The 18,773-nt window shown below is 46.7% G+C and overlaps 1 protein-coding gene across 1 annotated transcript in view; it reads left to right on the top strand.

Moving 5' to 3' along the window:
* GRXCR1 (glutaredoxin and cysteine rich domain containing 1) overlaps positions 1 to 18,773 on the top strand; it is a 68,227-nt gene that overhangs the window by 25,408 nt on the left and 24,046 nt on the right. The window contains exon 2 of the mRNA XM_075997741.1: positions 6,208 to 6,450. Within this exon, the coding sequence (XP_075853856.1) occupies positions 6,208 to 6,450 (243 nt within the window). The remainder of the gene's footprint in view (positions 1 to 6,207; positions 6,451 to 18,773) is intronic.

Here is an 18,773-nt window from a genome sequence, read left to right as displayed (position 1 = left end):
AGCTCTAAGAAACAATGGTGATCTAGCACCTCTTGTATTTTTCTGGTTAGAGCTGGAACCTATTCTACTAAGTGAAGTATCCCAAGAATGGAATAACAAGCACCACGTATACTCACCAACAAACTGGTATTAACTGAGCAGCACCTAAGTGGACACAGAGGAACTACATTAATTGGGTGTCGGGTGGGTGGGAGGCGGGAGGAGGGGGCGGGTATATACATACATAATGAGTGAGATGTGCACCATCTGGGGGATGGTCACGCTTGAAGCTCAGACTTGTGGGGGGAGAGGGGGGGACAAGGGCATTATTTGAAACCTTAACATTTGTACCCCTATAATATGCTGAAATAAAAAAACATAGCCTTAACATTTGTACCCCCAGAATATGCTGAAATAAAAAAAAATCAACATAGCCTTAATATTTGTACCCCCAGAATATGCTGAAATTAAAAAAACCCCGTAACCTTAACATTTGTACCCCCAGAATATTCTTAAATAAATAATAAAAAAAAGAATCTCTTAGCATCAACGGGCTTCTCTGCAGAAGAAGTTGTTCTGGCAGGAAGGCCGCCATGGTATTTCTGGGAGGCTGGGATCGGCGGGGGCTGTTAGCCACAAACCATCATCCTCTAATTGGGCAACAAGGCAGGAATTAGACAATTAAAGTCAGAGGAGGGAAGGAAGTCCATGAAATGTTGCCTTAACATTTGATTTTTCGGCGTTGGGAGATCTGACACAAAACCTAACCGGTGAACAAGCACGTTAAGATCCCGGCACAGGTAGCCGTTGCTTACGTCTGAGCATGGGACTGGTTTGAAAGCAGCTTCACAGGCCCCTAATATTTCCCCAAGACGTATCTCAGAGGCTGTCCATTTTGACACACCCTGCCCCACATCAGGAAGGGGCTAGCCTGGGATCACACTGCCCACGAACGTCGTTGAGTTCCCTCCTAATCACCACGCAGCCCCTCCTGGCTCTAACCAAGCTGTATTTCCCGCCTTGGAGCACTAGAAAATTTTCCAGAAAGAGACGGGGGCCTTGCTTCGCTTCTGGACAAGCCGGCTGAGGACCAGCAGAGAACCGGCACCACCTGGGAGTTTGTGGCAAACTGTAGAAGGTCTGGCTTCACCCAGCCCTCCCGAGTCAGAATCTGCATTTTAACAAGCTCCCCTGGGTCAGGGAGGCGCCTTCATTTTCATGACCTAAGAGATGCCCTATAAAAGCGAGGTTGTTTCAGTTTAACTTTTTGGAAAATAATCTTTGTTTTTACTTATTTATTTATTTTTCCCTTTTATTTCATCATATTATGGAGGTACAAATGTTGTTAGGGTTACGAATGTATGCCTTCATAACGTGTGTGGTGCACACCCTCCACCGGGGGATTGGACACTTGGGGGGAGGGAGGGAGGGAGGGGGAACAGGGGCAATATTTATTTATTTTTTTTTGCTGTGGGAGATTCATTAGCTGTATTGACTTTTTCACTTAATGTCTAGGCCCATTCAGTAATTGATTTGGGCAAGTGGATAATTCCTAAGGAAATAACCGAAATCAGTTTATTTACAAGATACTGAAGCAATAGAAAAACAGTCGTCACTCTCTACGGACAATCTTGCACGCAAAGATGATGCTTGGGTATTTCCTTCCTGCCATCAAGGAGGAATCTGAACTTGGATAAAGACAGATCTTTTTTTTTTTTTTGAGACAGAGTCTCACTGTGTTGCCCGGGCTAGAGCGAGTGCCGTGGCGTCAGCCTCGCTCACAGCAACCTCCAACTCCTGGGCTCAGGTGATCTTCCTGCCTCAGCCTCCCGAGTAGCTGGGACTACAGGCATGCGCCACCATGCCTGGCTAATTTTTTCTATATATATTAGTCGGCCAATTAATTTCTTTCTATTTGTAGTAGAGATGCGGGGGGGGGGGGTCTCGGTCTTGCTCAGGCTGGTTTCGAACTCCTGACCTCGAGCGATCTGCTCGCCTCGGCCTCCCAGAGTGCTGGGATTACAGAAGACAGATTTTTATGACATCTCACCTAAATATGCTCAATTCTGTTGTTGTGACTCTCAGAACTGATGGAATATCCCAAACAAATATAAAATAGCAATTTACCTCCATAACTGATTCTTTGTATCGTTGTATAATTACGAGGTTAAACTTCACTATTTAAACTTACAAGGCTGAGGGTGCCTGCGAATTTGTACTTTTTGCTTTTAATGATAGTGGCGCTACTGCTGATATGTGTCAGTTACACTTTATAATAATAATATTAATAAAACATTCCACTGACTGAGAGCTTGTGCTGAGTCAGGCTTCATGCTAAAGGTTTTTCCCTTCATCAAATCATTTAATTTTCACCAATCCCCATAAAGTAGGCACTGGTGTCCCTAATTTGAAGATAAGAAAAGATGGGACATGAAGAGGTTAAGAAACTGGTTCAAGATTTATCCAGTTGCTGAGAGGGAGATTCAAACCAGGTTCTAATTAAGTGCATGGAAAAAGAGTGCCAGGAAGAATTTATTGGGTATCAGCCACGTACCAGGTTGTGTTTTAGATTCTTTGCACGAGTGAACGAAACTACAGCCCTACTTCAGTGAGGTTCTGTTTTATTGGTGGGGATAAACAATGACCCAGTCAACATACACAACACGATGCCCAGCGGTGCTCAGTTCTCGAAAGGAAAGGACTGGATTAGAGCACAGAGCGGCTATTTTTCACAAGGTGATGATGGAAGGTCTGTCTGGGGGTGACATTTAACCAGAGACCAGAAGAAAGCACAGGGCTGAGCAGTGGGATTTCTAGAACAACCCCTGCTTCAGTCTCTTCATGGTAGAAGTCACCACTCAGTCCTAAGACAGTGTAGCCCTTTGGCCATTCGCATTTAAGAGGGCTAGGCACCATGTTTCCCCGAAAATAAGACAGGGTCTTATATTTATTTTCCCTCAAGAAGACACCCTAGGGCTTATTTTCAGGGCATGTGTTATTTTTTTTTTAAGTACAGTACAACCATCTACACTGATTCAAATAGAGTGAAGTCATCTTCTTCTGGAACATCATCCTCACTCTCCAAACCCCGAATCCCATCCTGAATGTCTTGAGACTCTGTTTCCTTTAGAACCATCAGCCCCAATCTCTCCTGTGGAGCACTAGAGCTCTCACGGGGCGGATGAGAAGGGCTGCTCGTGTTCTTTCCCGCTCCGCGACGACACGCATGGGTTGTGCAGATGCGCTGTGCAGCCACGCCCGTCACTAGGGCTGATTTTCATAGCCACACCCATCACTAGGGCTGATTTTCATAGCCACGCCCCTCACTAGGACTGATTTTCATAGCCACGCCCATCACTAGGGCTGATTTTCATAGCCACGCCCATCACTAGGACTGATTTTCATAGCCACGCCCATCTGTAGGGCTTATTTTCGGGGTAGGGCTTCTATTGCGCAAATGCTTAGACATCCTGCCGGGGCTTATTTTATGAGTGGGTCTGATTTTCGGGGAAACACAGTAGATGGCAAGAGAGGCAGGCCATCTTGTCCTCCCCGATGATTAAAAAAGAGGAATCTCAGGGATTCCGGAAGCCTTGCGACAACATGCAGCACACGCAGACGCGTTGGAAGGCATGGAAATTGCCCTAAGTGAGGGTAAGGGGATGACAAACAAACAGCACCTTGTCCTGCAGTCACACTGGGAAACCCTAAGTGCGTTAGTTACCTGCTCACCTTGGGACCATTGTGAAGCCCCACCCCCACTGGCACAGCCCCCTGGAACTCCACCCATCCCCCCACTCCACCTCCACCCCCGCACCTGCAGAGGGTCCCAGTGCAGCAGGCTCAGCTCCTCGGGTGGGAGGAGAAACCCCAAGTCCAGCGGGCCATTTCCAACGGAGCCTTTGCAGGTGCAGCCCGGCGATGGTTTGCAAAGTCCTCCCACAATAGGGTCTCTTCGCCTTGCCCCCTGGTCCCCCCCCCCCCATATCATCAGGGACCTAGAGACTCTGGACAGCTCCTAGAATTCAGGTCTTAAGCAAAAAAAAAAAAAAAAAGTTTTTTTTTTCCCCAGTGAATTAAAAAGTAACGCCTGGATATGGCAGACACCATGCTAGGAATTCTGCATGCCTTCACTCCTCACGATGCCGGACGTGGAGTTGCCGTGTTTCCGGATGCAGAAACCTCAGTTCAGAAACAACTCATACCCCCGTAATACGCTAAAATAATAATAATAAAAAAGAAATGAAACTAGATGATCTATTACCAATGCTTTATATTAACAGTATATTCACAGGATTGAGCCAAAATCATAACCATCTAATTTTAGTGCATTTCGTCACTCCCCAAAAGAAACTCCATACCCACTGGCAGTCGCCTAATCTCCTATTCCTCCAACCCCTGGCAACCACTAAGCTATCATGTTTCCCCTAAAATAAGCCCTACCCATGAAATAAGCCCCAGCAGGATTTCTGAGCATGTGCGCCATAGAAGCAACCACCCCGAAAATCAGCCCTAGTGATGGGCGTGGCTATGAAAATCAGCCCTAGTGATGGGCGTGGCTATGAAAATCAGCCCTAGTGAGGGGCGTGGCTGCGCAGTGCATCTGCACAACCCATGCCTGTCATCGCGGAGCGGGAAAGAACACGAGCAGCCCTTCTCATCCGCCCCGTGAGAGCTCTAGTGCTCCACAGGAGAGATCGGGGCCAGTGGTTCTAAAGGAAACAGAGTCGCAAGACATTCAGGATGGGATTCGGGGTTTGGAGAGTGATGATGATGTTCCAGAAGAAGACGACTTCGCTCTATTTGAGTCAATGGAGATTGTCGTGTGCAGGGTTGATATCGTGTTGTTTTTTTGTAGCCGCTTTACAGATTTGGGGCTTTTAACATTAGCAGCGCAGTGGGAAATCTCTGAGGGCTTTTAAGAAGGATGGAATGGGTTGCCCCGAATCAGGTTCATGTTTCAAAAAGATGAATGAAGAATGGCCAGTCCAGCACAGTTGTTCAAGATATGTGCTGCACAAACCTAGGCAGGGCCGTTAGCAGCATAGTCAAAAAAGAGTGGTTACCCCAAGGTTGTGTAGTCCACACTGAGCAATCATACTCAGTCTCATTACCAATTCCCTCGGGCTAAGGGACTGAGATTGCACCTGGGCCAAATTTAGGGTAGGAAGTATAGTATTTATGTATTAGGATACACTATTCAGTCAAATGCTCTTTAAAAAAAAATCTTATGGCCAGGCACGGTAGCTCACGCCTGCAATCCTAGCATTCTCAGAGTCTAAGGCAGAAAGATTGTTTGAGCCCAGGAGTCTGAGACGAACCTGAGCAACATAATGAGACCCTGTCTAAAAAAAAAAATTTTTTTTTAAATCTTATCGTACAATTTTTGGTATGATTTAGATGTAGGTCTTCCTAGAGGTAGTGACAGGGGACAGGTTGGATGATTTCTCAAGGTCTTTTCCAGTTTTATAATATGAATTTTAAATGATATTGTCTTTGGCAACAACAACAACAACAAAAAAATCCTCTTCTACATTTGCTTCATTTTCTTTCCCTCAATAGAGCTGTCAAAGCATCTGGCCAGAAATCTAAAAATAGCTTCTGGATGGTTTGCTGTCCCTCTTCCGAATTCCCGAGGGTTACCATGGGGATAGAAGGCGGAAGAGGGAAGCGTTCCAGACGGCACTGAAAAGCTGCTGGGGTCTGTAGCCCGCTGCTTCTGACAGCTGACCTACCGTGTTTCCCCAAAAACAAGACAGGGTCTTCTATTTATTTTTCCTTAAGAAGACACCCCAGGGCTTATTTTCAGGGGATGTGTTATTTTTTTTTAAGTACAGTGCAGTAGTCTGCATTGATTCAAATAGAGTTAAGTCGTCTTCTTCTGGAACATCATCCTCACTCTCCAAACCCCGAATCCCATCCTGAATGTCTTGCGACTCTGTTTCCTTTAGAACCACTGGCCCCGATCTCTCCTGTGGGGCACTAGAGCTCTCACGGGGCGGATGAGAAGGGCTGCTCGTGTTCTTTCCCGCTCCGCGACGACACGCATGGGTTGTGCAGATGCGCTGCGCAGCCACGCCTGTCACTAGGGCTGATTTTCAGGGTAGGGCTTCTACTGTGCACATGCTCAGACATCCTGCTGGGGCTTATTTGATGGGTGGGTCTTGTTTTCGGGGGAAACACGGTAAAAGCAAACACACTTGTAACGACACTGTTTTTTCCCTTCAGCAACCTTCGACAGACCTAGAATTCGACCGCGTCGTGATTTACACCACCTGCCTCCGTGTGGTCCGGACGACCTTCGAAAGGTGCGAACTGGTTAGAAAGATCTTCCAAAACCACCGGGTGAAATTCGAAGAGAAAAACATAGCCCTGAACGGCGAGTACGGGAAAGAGCTGGACGAGCGCTGTCGGCGAGTTTCCGAAGCCCCTTCCCTCCCCGTGGTGTTCATCGACGGCCATTACCTTGGGGTAGGTACTGTGGTGACAAAGGTCTCTCTCGTGCAACCCAACCGCGGTTGGTAGAAATCTATGAGCCTGTTATGGCAAGGCAACTTGCAATGCACTTGCTGGGACGTTTGCTGGGGTTTGGGAGCTCAAGTCAAAGGGCTCGAAGCAATTATTTCTATCTCAGACCACCTGCTGCTATGGCAGTTCCTCCCCACAGAAGCATGGTGAGATAGCGTCATCAGGAACCTGCCTTTGTAAATAGTTCTAGATCTTTTTTTTTTAAATTTTTATTTATTTATTTTTTCCCAAATTCTGTGCGTACAAATATTGTTAGGGTAACATATCTTGCCCCTGCCACCCCTCCCCACCCCGCTCTGCCAGAGCTTCAAGCGTGTCCAGTCTCCAAGCGGTGCGCCCTGCACCCACCATGAAAGTGCGTACCCTTCCCCTTCACCCCCCTTTCCACCTGTTCACCTCCCATTAACAAATTTTTTCTTTTTTAGACATTTTGGTTGCAGTGTGTTTCTTAGCCTCTCCCTAAAAAGGGATAAAGGTAATCCTTTCCCCCCTACCATGCTCATCACATCCTTAAGATGTGGGTCTCTCCCCCCAGATCCCTGTTGAACACTGCAATTATTTGAACACCCTAGTTTTAGGCTGTCAGTACCAATTTGATGGCGAGTAGATGTGTAGCCCATTTTCCAGGTCTTGTGTAATCTGGCTTTGTATTACAGGCTTAAGCTTAATCCACGATAGCGTAAACAACGGTGCTAGCTCACTATCGTTCTTAGGGTTGAGTGATATTCCATTGTGAGCATATACCACATTTCAGTTATCCATTCATGAACTGACGGGCACTTGGGTAGTTTCCATGACTGTGCAATGGTGAACTGTGAGGAATAGATCTTTAAAATATTCGGCGGACTCGAGTTTTGCATTGGGCAGGTTGGCACATGTGTGTGTGTGTGTGTGTGTGTGTGTGTGTGTGTGATAAAAACTTATTTATTGATATATATATTTTTAGTAAGAGTGAGAAAGATGGAATATTTACGAGGCAGACATTTGTGAGTTGTCTTAGACCCTGTTATCAAACGCTTCAGCTTCCTACCTGGTGATGAGCCTGAGATGACAGGTTTGCAATGAAACCCATGAGACGCGGGGGACCTGGAGCCCGAATTTTATCTGCTTGTCGATTGAAATTATTTTTGATTTGGGTCAGGTGCCAGCGTGTGAGACACACGTTTAGGGTTACCGTGGGCGGGAAGAAGTCCCATTGCAGCAGCAGGGGAACGTGCCTGTGTCATTTCTCTCTGAATGACACCGTTAGTGCAGTTGAGCCCCGGTGGGCTCAGAGCAGGCTCGGGTAGCAGCCCGAGGACAGGGGTCTGGGGAACGCACTTTGAAAAGGGACGGAGAGGAGAGCCCGGGGCACCAGCCTCACGATCGCTTGTCTCAGAACAAAGGGGACTGTCAACCGCAGACGGAATACTCGGGTCTTGCTTTCGTTGAGCATCTGGTCTTAACCTTCAGCTTTCCGGAAACGTCAGGAAGACCCAGGGCGTGAGATGGGGCTTTCGTGGTGTCTCAGGGAATCCACGCCTGTCATCTTAGCGGAAAGATAAAAGGCGGCAGCAGAGAAGCCTTGATTTGGTAGCTGTGACCTTCTGGGTGCTTGCCGTCCAGCGGGGCTGGGCACAGACTACGCTGTGAAGCAGAAGGGGGTTTCGATTTGAAAGTGTCGATCTTCTTTTCTTTTCTGTTATATTCCAACCCATACCTTCCTTAGGTCCCGGAGAAGTTTCAATAATGGCAGCAGTAAAATAATAGTGATAAAATAATAATAGCAATAACAACAGCACTAGTAATAGTAATAGTAATACTATTAATACCAATAATAGTAATAACAACAACACTAGTAATAGTAATAGAAATACTATTAATACCAATAATAGTAATAACAACAACACTAGTAATAGTAATAGTAATACTATTAATACCAATAATAGTGATAACAACAACAACTGCACTCTCAGCTCCACATCTGCTGATCCTCAGGGTGGGCAGCCTTAGAAGTCGGCTCTGGCACGGCACACGCGTGAAGGGGTCAGACAGCCCTGCCTCAAACTCCTGCTCTGATTCTGCCCGGGGGGGGGGGCTCGGTTTTCCCATCTGTAAAATGGGAATGACGATAGAACTCAGCCATTGCGAGGCTGAGGGTGAGGATTTCATGAGATGCTATCTACATATAAGTCAGGGGTCCTCAAACTACTACGGCCCTCGGGCCACACGCGGGTGTTTTCGCCCATTTTTTTTTTTTTTAAACTTCAAAATAAGCTACATGCTGTGTGTGCATAGGAATGTGTTCATAGTTTTTTTTTTTTTTTTTTAAACTGTAGTCTGGCCCTCCAGAGGTCTGAGGGACAGTGAACTGGCCCCCTGTTTAAAAAGTTCGAGGACGCCCCTGATATAAGTACTTAGTTCCTGTGCCCGGAACAAAGCAAGTTTTCAATACATACTAATGGTTATCGCTGTTTTGCCAAAGAGAACATTACTTCCTTTACTCCAAGAGGTGTAAGCTGGCCAAGTGGCAGGGTCAGAACTTAAAAGTTAGGTCTGTCCAGCTCTCCAAACCCTTGCTCTGTGGAACATTGCCTCCAGGAAAGGGATCTTTGACTGTTGGCAGGTGTAGCCTTAGCGCCTAGAACAGGAGGACTTGCTACAAATCAAGGAAACACGTGGAATGGATATATAAATTATGCTATGTTGCCTCCTCCTGTTCTTACCTTCTGTCCCTAAGATGTACTTCCATTAAGAGAGGATCTGGGCTGGGCGTGATGGCTCACACCTGCAACCCTAGCACTCTGGGAGGCCGAGGCGGGAGGATCGCTTGAGGCCAGGAGTTCGAAACCAGCTTGAGCAAGAGCGAGACCCCGTCTCTACTAAAAATAGAAAGAAATTAATCGACCAACTAAAAATATATATAGAAAAAAATTAGCCGGGCATGGTGGCGCATGCCTGTAGTCCCAGCTACTCGGGAGGCTGAGGCAGGAGGATCGCTTGAGCCCAGGAGTTTGAGGTTGCTGTGAGCTAGGCTGACGCCACGGCACTCACGCTAGCCTGAGCAACAGAGTGAGACTCTGTCTCAAAAAAAAAAAAAAAAAAAAAAAAAAGCAAGAAAACTCAACCACACCAGGGAGAACACTACTTGTAAGGGTTGTGGACATTGGCCATTTGTAACTCAGGAAAAATTCTGACATTGGGAGACATCTCTCATTTCTGCTAATCTCAGTTTCTGTGAAAGTGCAACAATTAAAATTCGTGGGTGACTGCCTGCTCATGCAGGTACCGGGTTGGCCCCACCCGACCGACATCCTGCTCTTGACCGCTTAGGTTCCTATCCGTGAGCCAAACTGCTTATCTTCCTGCTTCTGAGATAATATAACAGTCTGCAACACCTGCCCTGCTATCCGTCTTACGGTTTGAGGGGCCTCAGACAAACGAGGTAGGAGGGCATTTCTCTCTAAAGCGCTTTCTTTCCTCGATCACTTTATTTATCCACTTGGTAGCCGGGGCGGGGAGGAAGAATCCCTCAGGTGCCGCCTTGCTGCGTCTGTCATTTGAAGCTTAATGCTCCCAACCTGGAGAAAGCCCAGAAGCAGATTTTATTTTTCCCCCCCTCCTCTTTTGCTCTTATAAAAGGAAAATGACTTCTAAAAATATGATTCAAAAATGGCAATCACTCCAGAACGACACTCCCCTCCTACTACAGGAGCCCTTTTGCCTAAATTCCAACGCAGGACTGTAAAATGGAACGCAGGGCTTGAGGGGTGGAGCCTTCCGCCTGGGCTGCTCAAGCATCCGAAATAGAAGGATGCCCTCTGCTGGGTTTTGGTGCTTGCTGGAACACGATTTATTTATTTATTTTTTTTAGGGAGGAAAAGACGCTGTCGTTGGGAGTCTCTTCCACATCTGGGTCTTTTAGACAGCGGCGTGAAACCGTTCGACTTAGTTTAAATTTAGAGGAGTGATTAAAAATGAAGATGTGTGAATCATCTGCACATTACAATCTTTTTTATTTTTATTTTTTTGAGATAGAGTCTCGCTCTGTTGCCCAGGCTAGAGTGAGTGCCGTGGCGTCAGCCTCGCTCACAGCAACCTCAATCTCCTGGGCTCAAGTGATCCTCTTGCCTCAGCCTCCCAAGTAGCTGGGACTACAGGCATGCGCCACCATGCCCAGCTAATTTTTTTTCTATATATATTAGTTGGCCAATTAATTTCTTTCTAATTTTAGTAGAGACGGGGGGTCTCGCTCTTGCTCAGGCTGGTTTCGAACTCCTGACCTCGAGCGATCCGCCCGCCTCGGCTTCCCAGAGTGCTAGGATGACAGAGAAAGAGAGAAGCAGCCAGGGAGAGGTAGGCAGAGACAGAAAGAGGCATATGGAAGCAGAATGGGGGAAAATAGCGAGATGGGATAGAGAATAGAACATTTGGTGTTCCCTTCACTGTGTCACTTCATTGCCATCTGAGCCGGTGTGTGTGTGTGTGTGTGTGTGTGTGTGTGTGTGTGTGGGTGCCGGAGGGACTCAGTTATCCCCATCAAAGTGAAGATGAGGGAAAATTCCAGAGATAATAGCAAAGTGCACTTTTAAGAGATGAAGCCTCAACACCTTTCATCCTAGCACTCTGGGAGGCCGAGGCGGGGAGGATCCCTCCAGGTCAGGAGTTCCGAAAAACCAGCCTGAGCAAGAGCGAGACCCTGTCTCTACTAAAATTAGAAAGAAATTAATAGGCCAACTAAAAATACATAGAAAAAAATTAGCCGGGCATGGTGGCGCATGCCTGTAGTCCCAGCTACTCAGGAGGGAGGCTGAGTCAGGAGGATTGCTTGAGCCCAGGAGTTGGAGGTTGCTGTGAGCGAGGCTGACGCCACGGCACTCACTCTAGCCCGGATAGAATTCATTGGGTGAGCATGGAAGAATCACAAGGTCACTAAGCTTTTTTTTTTTTTTCTCCTGAGCCTCTCTTCCCCAGCCAAGCTAAAAACTAAAGATGGACGCAATGAAGGTGTCAAGGAAAAGGAGTTTTACTTTTTAGAAGACACTTCGACAGTTCATGCCCTCAGCTACTCCGTTGGTGGATGTGAAAAGCAAATCCAGCTCGGAACTTACTTAGTCACGACCGTGTCACTATTTTGGCATCAGAAATATATATTTTTTTTAAACAAAAAAATACTGTGTTCAAATAGTTTGGACATAGGTTAGAGTTAGAAGTTCCAGTAGAGAATAAGTTAGAAGTAGGCTCCAATTACACGGATATTATCAGGCCGTTCGAAGCCTCGTTCCGCAAGCACACGTCATTTTGTTTTGGTGGTTTCTGTTGGCTTCTTTGATTCCTGATCTTTTTCCTTTATAATGTCTGATATTCTGTGAATCCCCACAGGTGCGTTTTTTTTTTTTCACCCGAGACGTTGCACTTTTGTATTCAGCAGTTCGGTATTTTCAGTAGACTTTCCTTTTTTGGAGAAGTTTTAGGTTCACAGCAGAATTGAGCAGAAGGCACAGAGACGCCCCATGTGCTCCCTGCCCCCCACACGGGGACAGCTTCTCCCATTATCGTTGTCCACCGCCAGAGCGGGGAGAAAAAAAATCAGGGTTTTCTTAGTATCGCATAGAAGAAGGAGATCATGGATTTCGAGCAGGCAGTTGGTGCCTACCACAACACTTCAGGTCCAAAACATTCCAGATAAGGAATTACTCAACCTGTAATAGTAAAGAAATTTATTCCTGAGCATAGTCATACTCTTTCTCTTTTTTATTTTTATTTTTTATTTCGGCATATTATGGGGGTACAGATTTTAAGGTTTCAATAAATGCCCTTTCCCCCCTCCCCCCACAAGTCTGAGTTTCCAGCATGACCATCCCCCAGATGGTGCACATCTCACTCATTATGTGTGTATATACCTGCCCCCCTTCCCCCTGCCCAATACCCTATTACTGTAGTACCTATGTGGGTACTTAGGTGCTGCTCAGTTAATACCAGTTTGCTGGTGAGTACATGTGGTGCTTGTTTTTCCATTCTTGGGATGATTCACTTAGTAGTATGGGCTCCAGCTCTAACCAGGAAAACATAAGATGTGCTATATCACCGTTATTTCTTAGAGCTGAATAGTGCTCCGTGGTATACACATACTCTCTTGATATTATCATTGGTGTCTTCGGATCCCTGTTCTCACGAACCTACTAAGGCACAAGTTAATCATGCCTGCTGTGGAATTAGATGGCATGGACTCGGATCCAGTTCCATCACTTAATAGTTCTCTGGCCTTGGGAAAGTTCCTTAGCTCTTTTGAGGCTTAGTGCTATGATCTATAAAACAGGGATAATAGACAAGATAAACCATGTGAGCATTCGATACATGTTAACTTGCAGCTATTACTGTTCAGAGTGAAATGATGAGGTGTGAAATTAACAAGAACACATTTTTTTGCATTCAAATTCGAGGGATGTTTTAGAGTGTATAATATAAAGCCCTTTCTTAGTGTTTGACTGGAGCAGCCTCCTCCAAGCCCTGTGTGTGTTTCTCTCGCTAATTCTTTCCTCGTATCCAACGGATTTCCTAGTATTTACTCGGCTAGGAAGGGCTGCAGAGATGGTGGGAAGACAAGCGGCAGACAGTCTTTGGTAAATTTGGTGTTTCTTTCCTTTTTTCCTTTGAGACAGAGTCTTGCTCTGTCTCCCCAAGCTGGAGTGCCGTGGCGTCAGCCTCACTCACAGCAACCTCAGATTCCTGGGCTCAAGCGATCCTCCCGCCTCAGCCTCCCGAGTAGCTGGGACTCCAGGCGCGTGCCACCATGCCCGGCTAATTTTTTTTTTTCTATTTTTAGTTGCCCAGCTAATTTTCCCTATTTTTTTTTAGTAGAGATGGGGTCTTGCTCCTCCTGCTCAGGCTGGTCTCCAACTGCTGACTTCAAGTGATCCTCCTGCCTCTGCCTCCCAGAGTGCTAGGAGTACAGGTGTGAGCCACCGTGCCCAGCCAATTTGGTGATTCTATATCAGGGTGTGTTATTATATAAAATAATAACTAGTGTCATAAACCATCAATGAAAAAAGCTAAGTGCTTTGTTAGCTTTTGAAACCGTTCTGTTTTAAACTTCCTGGAGATGTTCACCGTATGCATGTGAGAGGTGGCTTTTAAATTTTACAATCATATATTTCTTTGAAAAACTGGCAAAGGCTATGTAGACTGTGTCGCAGTTCATGTGTACAATTTTCTTTGTAATATCAGAGTTTTCCGAAAATCTATCCCTAGAAAACTAACTTTTCATTAAAGGGGCACTTTAGAGATGGTTCCTAGCAGAGTGTACCCTACTTTCATTTGTCTTTGAGCGTTTTATCTAATAACGAGACCTACTTCATTGCAAGTATTATCGTAGCTAATATCGATTTTTTCAGCAATTTGATTATGAAACTGATGAATTTTTAGGTTTTTATTGTTCTTTTTTTATCTGGAAGTTCCCTTTGTTCCTTTTTGGTCATTTCTTTGATCGTTAGCAAATTTCATCAGAGATCTAGTGGGAGGAGAGTTCCCTGAACATTCAAATCTACCCCTTATTGCCTTGGATATTTTTTTGGTAATAGACAAGCCAAGTATTTAACCTTCAGACCTTGTTGTTTAAAGTCCTGTTCACTCTGCAAATAGCACAGGGATAGAGAAGTTTGAAATTTAAGCCTACAGTCAGGCTCTTAGAATTTAAATTAAGCAATACTTTTTTTGTGTGATTGCTTCTTTGTCCTTCCCCCCCCCCCCCGAATAGCTGAGGATAGTTTTTAACAGCAACAATAGCAATGGCAATGATAATAAAAGCTAATTTTAATGTTATCCTCTGCAAAGCCTTTTACAGGCATAATCTCTTTTTACTCTTCAGAAATAATACTGTGAATGGCACTATTATCATCTCCCCAAACCCATATTTTGAACCTGAAGAAAATGAAAGCTTAGAGATGCTAAGAAACTATTTAAGCATCTTCAGATCACAATTGGTATGGGCAGGAACAAAATGCAGGTGCATCTGGCTAGAGCTTAAACTCTTTCAAATTGATGGCTCAAAGTTCCAGTAAACTGACAACGGCCCGGTTCTGCTCTTCAGCGGCGTGTTCACACCCTGAATTACTTCATCACTCGAAATCACTCTGCATTCGGGGCTGTGCATTTAGGAGTGCCCTGCATTGGCCACAGTTTTCTTTCCTTCCATCTCTCCCACTTGTCCCCCTGTTGAACATGCACCATCATCATTGGTATAATTTATTCTTTCCCCCTTTCCGTTTCTCTTAGCTTATAGCGTGTTTCCCCGAAAATACGACCCACCCATAAAGTAAGCCCCAGCAGGATTTCTAAGCATGTGTGCCATAGAAGCCCTATCCCGAAAACAAGCCCTAGTGATGGGCGTGGCTGCGCAGCGCATCTGCACAACCCATGCGTGTCGTCACGGAGCGGGAAAGAACAAGAGCAGCCCTTCTCATCCGCCCCGTTGTGACAGCTGCTGTCCCAGAGGTGACCAGAAAGGTGCGGGCAGCCCCACCAACAAGGTCGGCTCCCCCTGTCGGGTCCCGGCCACCCTGTGCGTGCTGCAAGCTGAGGCTTTGAAGGGAAAATAACACATCCCCTGAAAACAAGCTCGTAGGATGTCTTCTTGAGGAAAAATAAATATAAGACCCTGTCTTATTTTCAGGGAAACATGGTAGACTAGCTGCAGCACTGGGTATATTGAGGATGGAATGAGATGAAGCATAAAAACTCACAGTGGCTAGAACATGCTACACACTCAGAAAACCTTTGCTAATATTATCGGGGCTGGGACGTGTTGTAGGGGTGTGCACACAATGAAGCATGAACAAATTGGTGGCCATTCCCACAACCATCTGTCAAAGTGTACGACATGGTTTGATTATTTGTCCTCTTCAAAAACTCAGCACGGTGGCTCACACCTGTCATCCTGGCACTCTGGGAGGCAGAGGTGGGAGGATCACTTGAGGTCAGGGGTTCGAGACCACCCTGAGCAAGAGCGAGACCCCCGTCTCTACTAAAAACTCAGGTGCAATGTTCTATGCACTCATTTAACTTGTGGCCAAGTAGCTACTCTTTTCTTCTTTTATAGTGTCCAGGTCCAAAGCAGGAGGTGAATGGCAGGTGAGGGAATGAAGCTCTATCTGTGTTTACAGCCACTCCCCGTTGCCTTATATATCATTTGCTTATTTTGTTTTGTTGCTTGCAGGATCTTCTCCTTGTTTTGAATTTCTGACAGCTTGATTATATTATGCCTTGGGGTAGTCTTGTTTGGATCAAATCTGATTGGAAACTTTTGACCTCTCTGCATCTTCATATGTTTCTCCAGGTTTGAAAATTTTTCTGCTATTCTTTCTTTAAATAAGCTTTCTACTTTTTATCCTTCTTTCCTCCTTCTTTAACTCCTATGACTCAGGCATTTATGATTTTAATGCTTTCCCATATATCATGTTAGCTTTCTTCATTTGTTTTCATTCTTTTTCCTTTTTTTCTCCTCTCACTGTTTTCATTTGCCCTGTCTTCAGGTTCACAAATTCTTTCTTATGCTCGATCGTTTCTGCTATTGATGTGTCTATTGCATTTTTCACTTTATTAATTGTATTTTTCAGCTCTAGGATTTCTGCTCGAATTTTTTTTCTTCTTTTTTTAGTCTTTCAATCTCTGTAAAATTTCCCCTTTCTGGTCACATGGTTTTCCTCATTCCATTCAATTATTTCTCTGCATTTTCTTCAAGTTTGCCGAGATGCCATAAAATGGCTATTTTGAGTTCTTTGCCAGGCAAGTTCATACATATCCATTTCATTAGGGTCAGTCCCTGGTGCTTTATTTTGTCTGTCTGGCGATGTCATGTTTTTCTGATTGTTCTTCCTCTTTGTGGCTGTTTGTTGATGTCTGTGCGTTCAAAGAGAGGTTCACAGACTGGCTCTGTCTGAGAAAGCCCTTTGACAGCCATCACATCCAGAGATTCTAGGCAGGCTTCTCTGGCAGAGTCCCGGAGCCCAGGGTCAGTAGGGACAGGCACAGCGCTGGGAAGGGCCAGAAGCCTGGGGTGTAGGGGCTGATTGATGGGTGCTGGGGGTGCTGGGGCTGATTGATGGGTGCAGGGGCTGATTGATGGGTTCTGGGGCTGATTGATGGGTGCAGGGGCTGATTGATGGGTTCTGGGGCTGATTGATGGGTGCTGGGGCTGATTGATGGGTGCTAGGGCTGATTGATGGGTGCAGGGGCTGATTGATGGGTGCAGGGGCTGATTGATGGGTGCAGGGGATGATTGATGGGTGCTAGGGCTGATTGATGGGTGCCGGGGTTGATTGATGGGTGCAGGGGCTGATTGATGGGTGCTGGGGCTGATTGATGGGTGCCGGGGTTGATTGATGGGTGCAGGGGCTGATTGATGGGTTCTGGGGCTGATTGATGGGTTCTGGGGCTGATTGATGAGTGCTAGGGCTGATTGATGGGTGCTGGGGCTGATTGATGGGTGCTGGGGCTGATTGATGGGTGCTGGGGGTGCAGGGGCTGCTTGATGGGTGCTGGGGGTGCAGGGGCTGATTGATGGGTGCTGGGGCTGATTGATGGGTGCAGGGGCTGATTGATGGGTGCAGGGGTTGATTGATGGGTGCTGGGGGGCAGGGGCTGATTGATGGGTGCTGGGGGTGCAGGGGCTGATTGATGGATGCTGGGGCTGATTGATGGGTGCAGGGGCTGAGTGATGGGTGCTGGGGCTGATTGATGGGTGCTGGGGCTGATTGATGGGTGCTGGGGCTGATTGATGGGTGCAGGGGCTGAGTGATGGGTGCTGGGGCTGATTGATGGGTGCAGGGGCTGATTGATGGGTGCTGGGGCTGATTGATGGGTGCAGGGGCTGATTGATGGGTTCTGGGGCTGATTGATGGGTGCTGGGGGGTGCAGGGGCTGATTGATGAGTTCTGGGGCTGATTGATGGGTGCTGGGGGTGCAGGGGCTGATTGATGGGTGCTGGGGCTGATTGATGGGTGCAGGGGCTGATTGATGGGTGCAGGGGCTGATTGATGGGTGCAGGGGTTGATTGATGGGTGCTGGGGCTGATTAATGGGTGCAGGGGCTGATTGATGGGTGCTGGGGCTGATTGATGGGTGCTGGGGCTGATTGATGGGTGCAGGGACTGATTGATGGGTGCTGGGGCTGATTGATGGGTGCTGGGGGTGCAGGGGCTGATTGATGGGTGCTGGGGCTGATTGATGGGTGCTGGGACTGATTGATGGGTGCTGGGGTGCAGGGACTGATTGATGGGTGCTGGGGCTGATTGATGGGTGCTGGGGTGCAGGGGCTGATTGATGGGTGCTGGGGCTGATTGATGGGTGCTGGGGCTGATTGATGGGTGCAGGGGCTGATTGATGGGTGCTGGGGCTGATTGATGGGTGCTGGGGCTGATTGATGGGTGCAGGGGCTGACTGATGGGTGCTGGGGGTGCAGGGGCTGGTTGATTGATGGGTGCTGGGGGTGCCTGAAGCCTGGAGCAGCTACCATGGCTGGCGCAGCACCGGGCAGGCTAGAAGCTTGGGACAGCTGAGGGCTGCCTGCTCAGGAGAGCTGCCTGCCTGGAGTCCAGGGCCACCCAAGTTGGCCTGAGGGTGCCGTGGGCTGGAGATGAAGTTTGCCTCACAGCCCCGAAGCCTGGAGATATGGGGTCCTCCCTGTGCTGAGATGGTCTTGGAGGTTCAGTCCATGGGTACCAGTCTGGGACCTGTTTCACTGTGGTGGACACTGTGTTGGAGACTCAGGCCAAACACCTTCTCACTTTTCTCTCCTCTTCCAAGCAGACAGTATCTTCCTCTGCCGTGTGAGAGGTGGGGAAGGTACAGCTCCCTTCCTGCCTTCTTCAGTGCATATGTCCTGGCTTCCTTTGCTCTTACAAAGATATTTTCACGCATGAGAAGTTGTTCCACTCTGCTCTTTCTGTGGGGCCAGTGATTTCTGCAGAGTCCTCTCTCCTTCCCTCCTGTATTTCAAGTTAGATGTAATTCACTAACTAGTCTCAATCTGATTGAAGAGAAAAATGTGTTTGGGCATCATCAGTGTTTTCTTATTTGGATTTAAAGATATAGCATGTAATATCTTTTTTAAAAAAAATACTAGAAAACACACAAAAATAAACTAATCTACCAGTCTATGAGTAGATGAAAGGGAATAGGAATTTTAATAAGCATTCATTTCTAATAGAACTTGCAGTCAGTATCTCAGTAAAGAAAAGCTTGATTGGTAATAAAATCTATTTCTGTTCTTTATAAGCAATAGAGATTGAG

This window comes from Microcebus murinus, chromosome 26 (genome assembly GCF_040939455.1).
Source record: "Microcebus murinus isolate Inina chromosome 26, M.murinus_Inina_mat1.0, whole genome shotgun sequence".
In the NCBI taxonomy this organism is placed as follows: Eukaryota; Metazoa; Chordata; class Mammalia; order Primates; family Cheirogaleidae; genus Microcebus; species Microcebus murinus.
The sequence above is the reverse complement of the archived record's forward strand: the minus strand, read 5'-3'. Positions and strand labels throughout refer to the sequence as shown.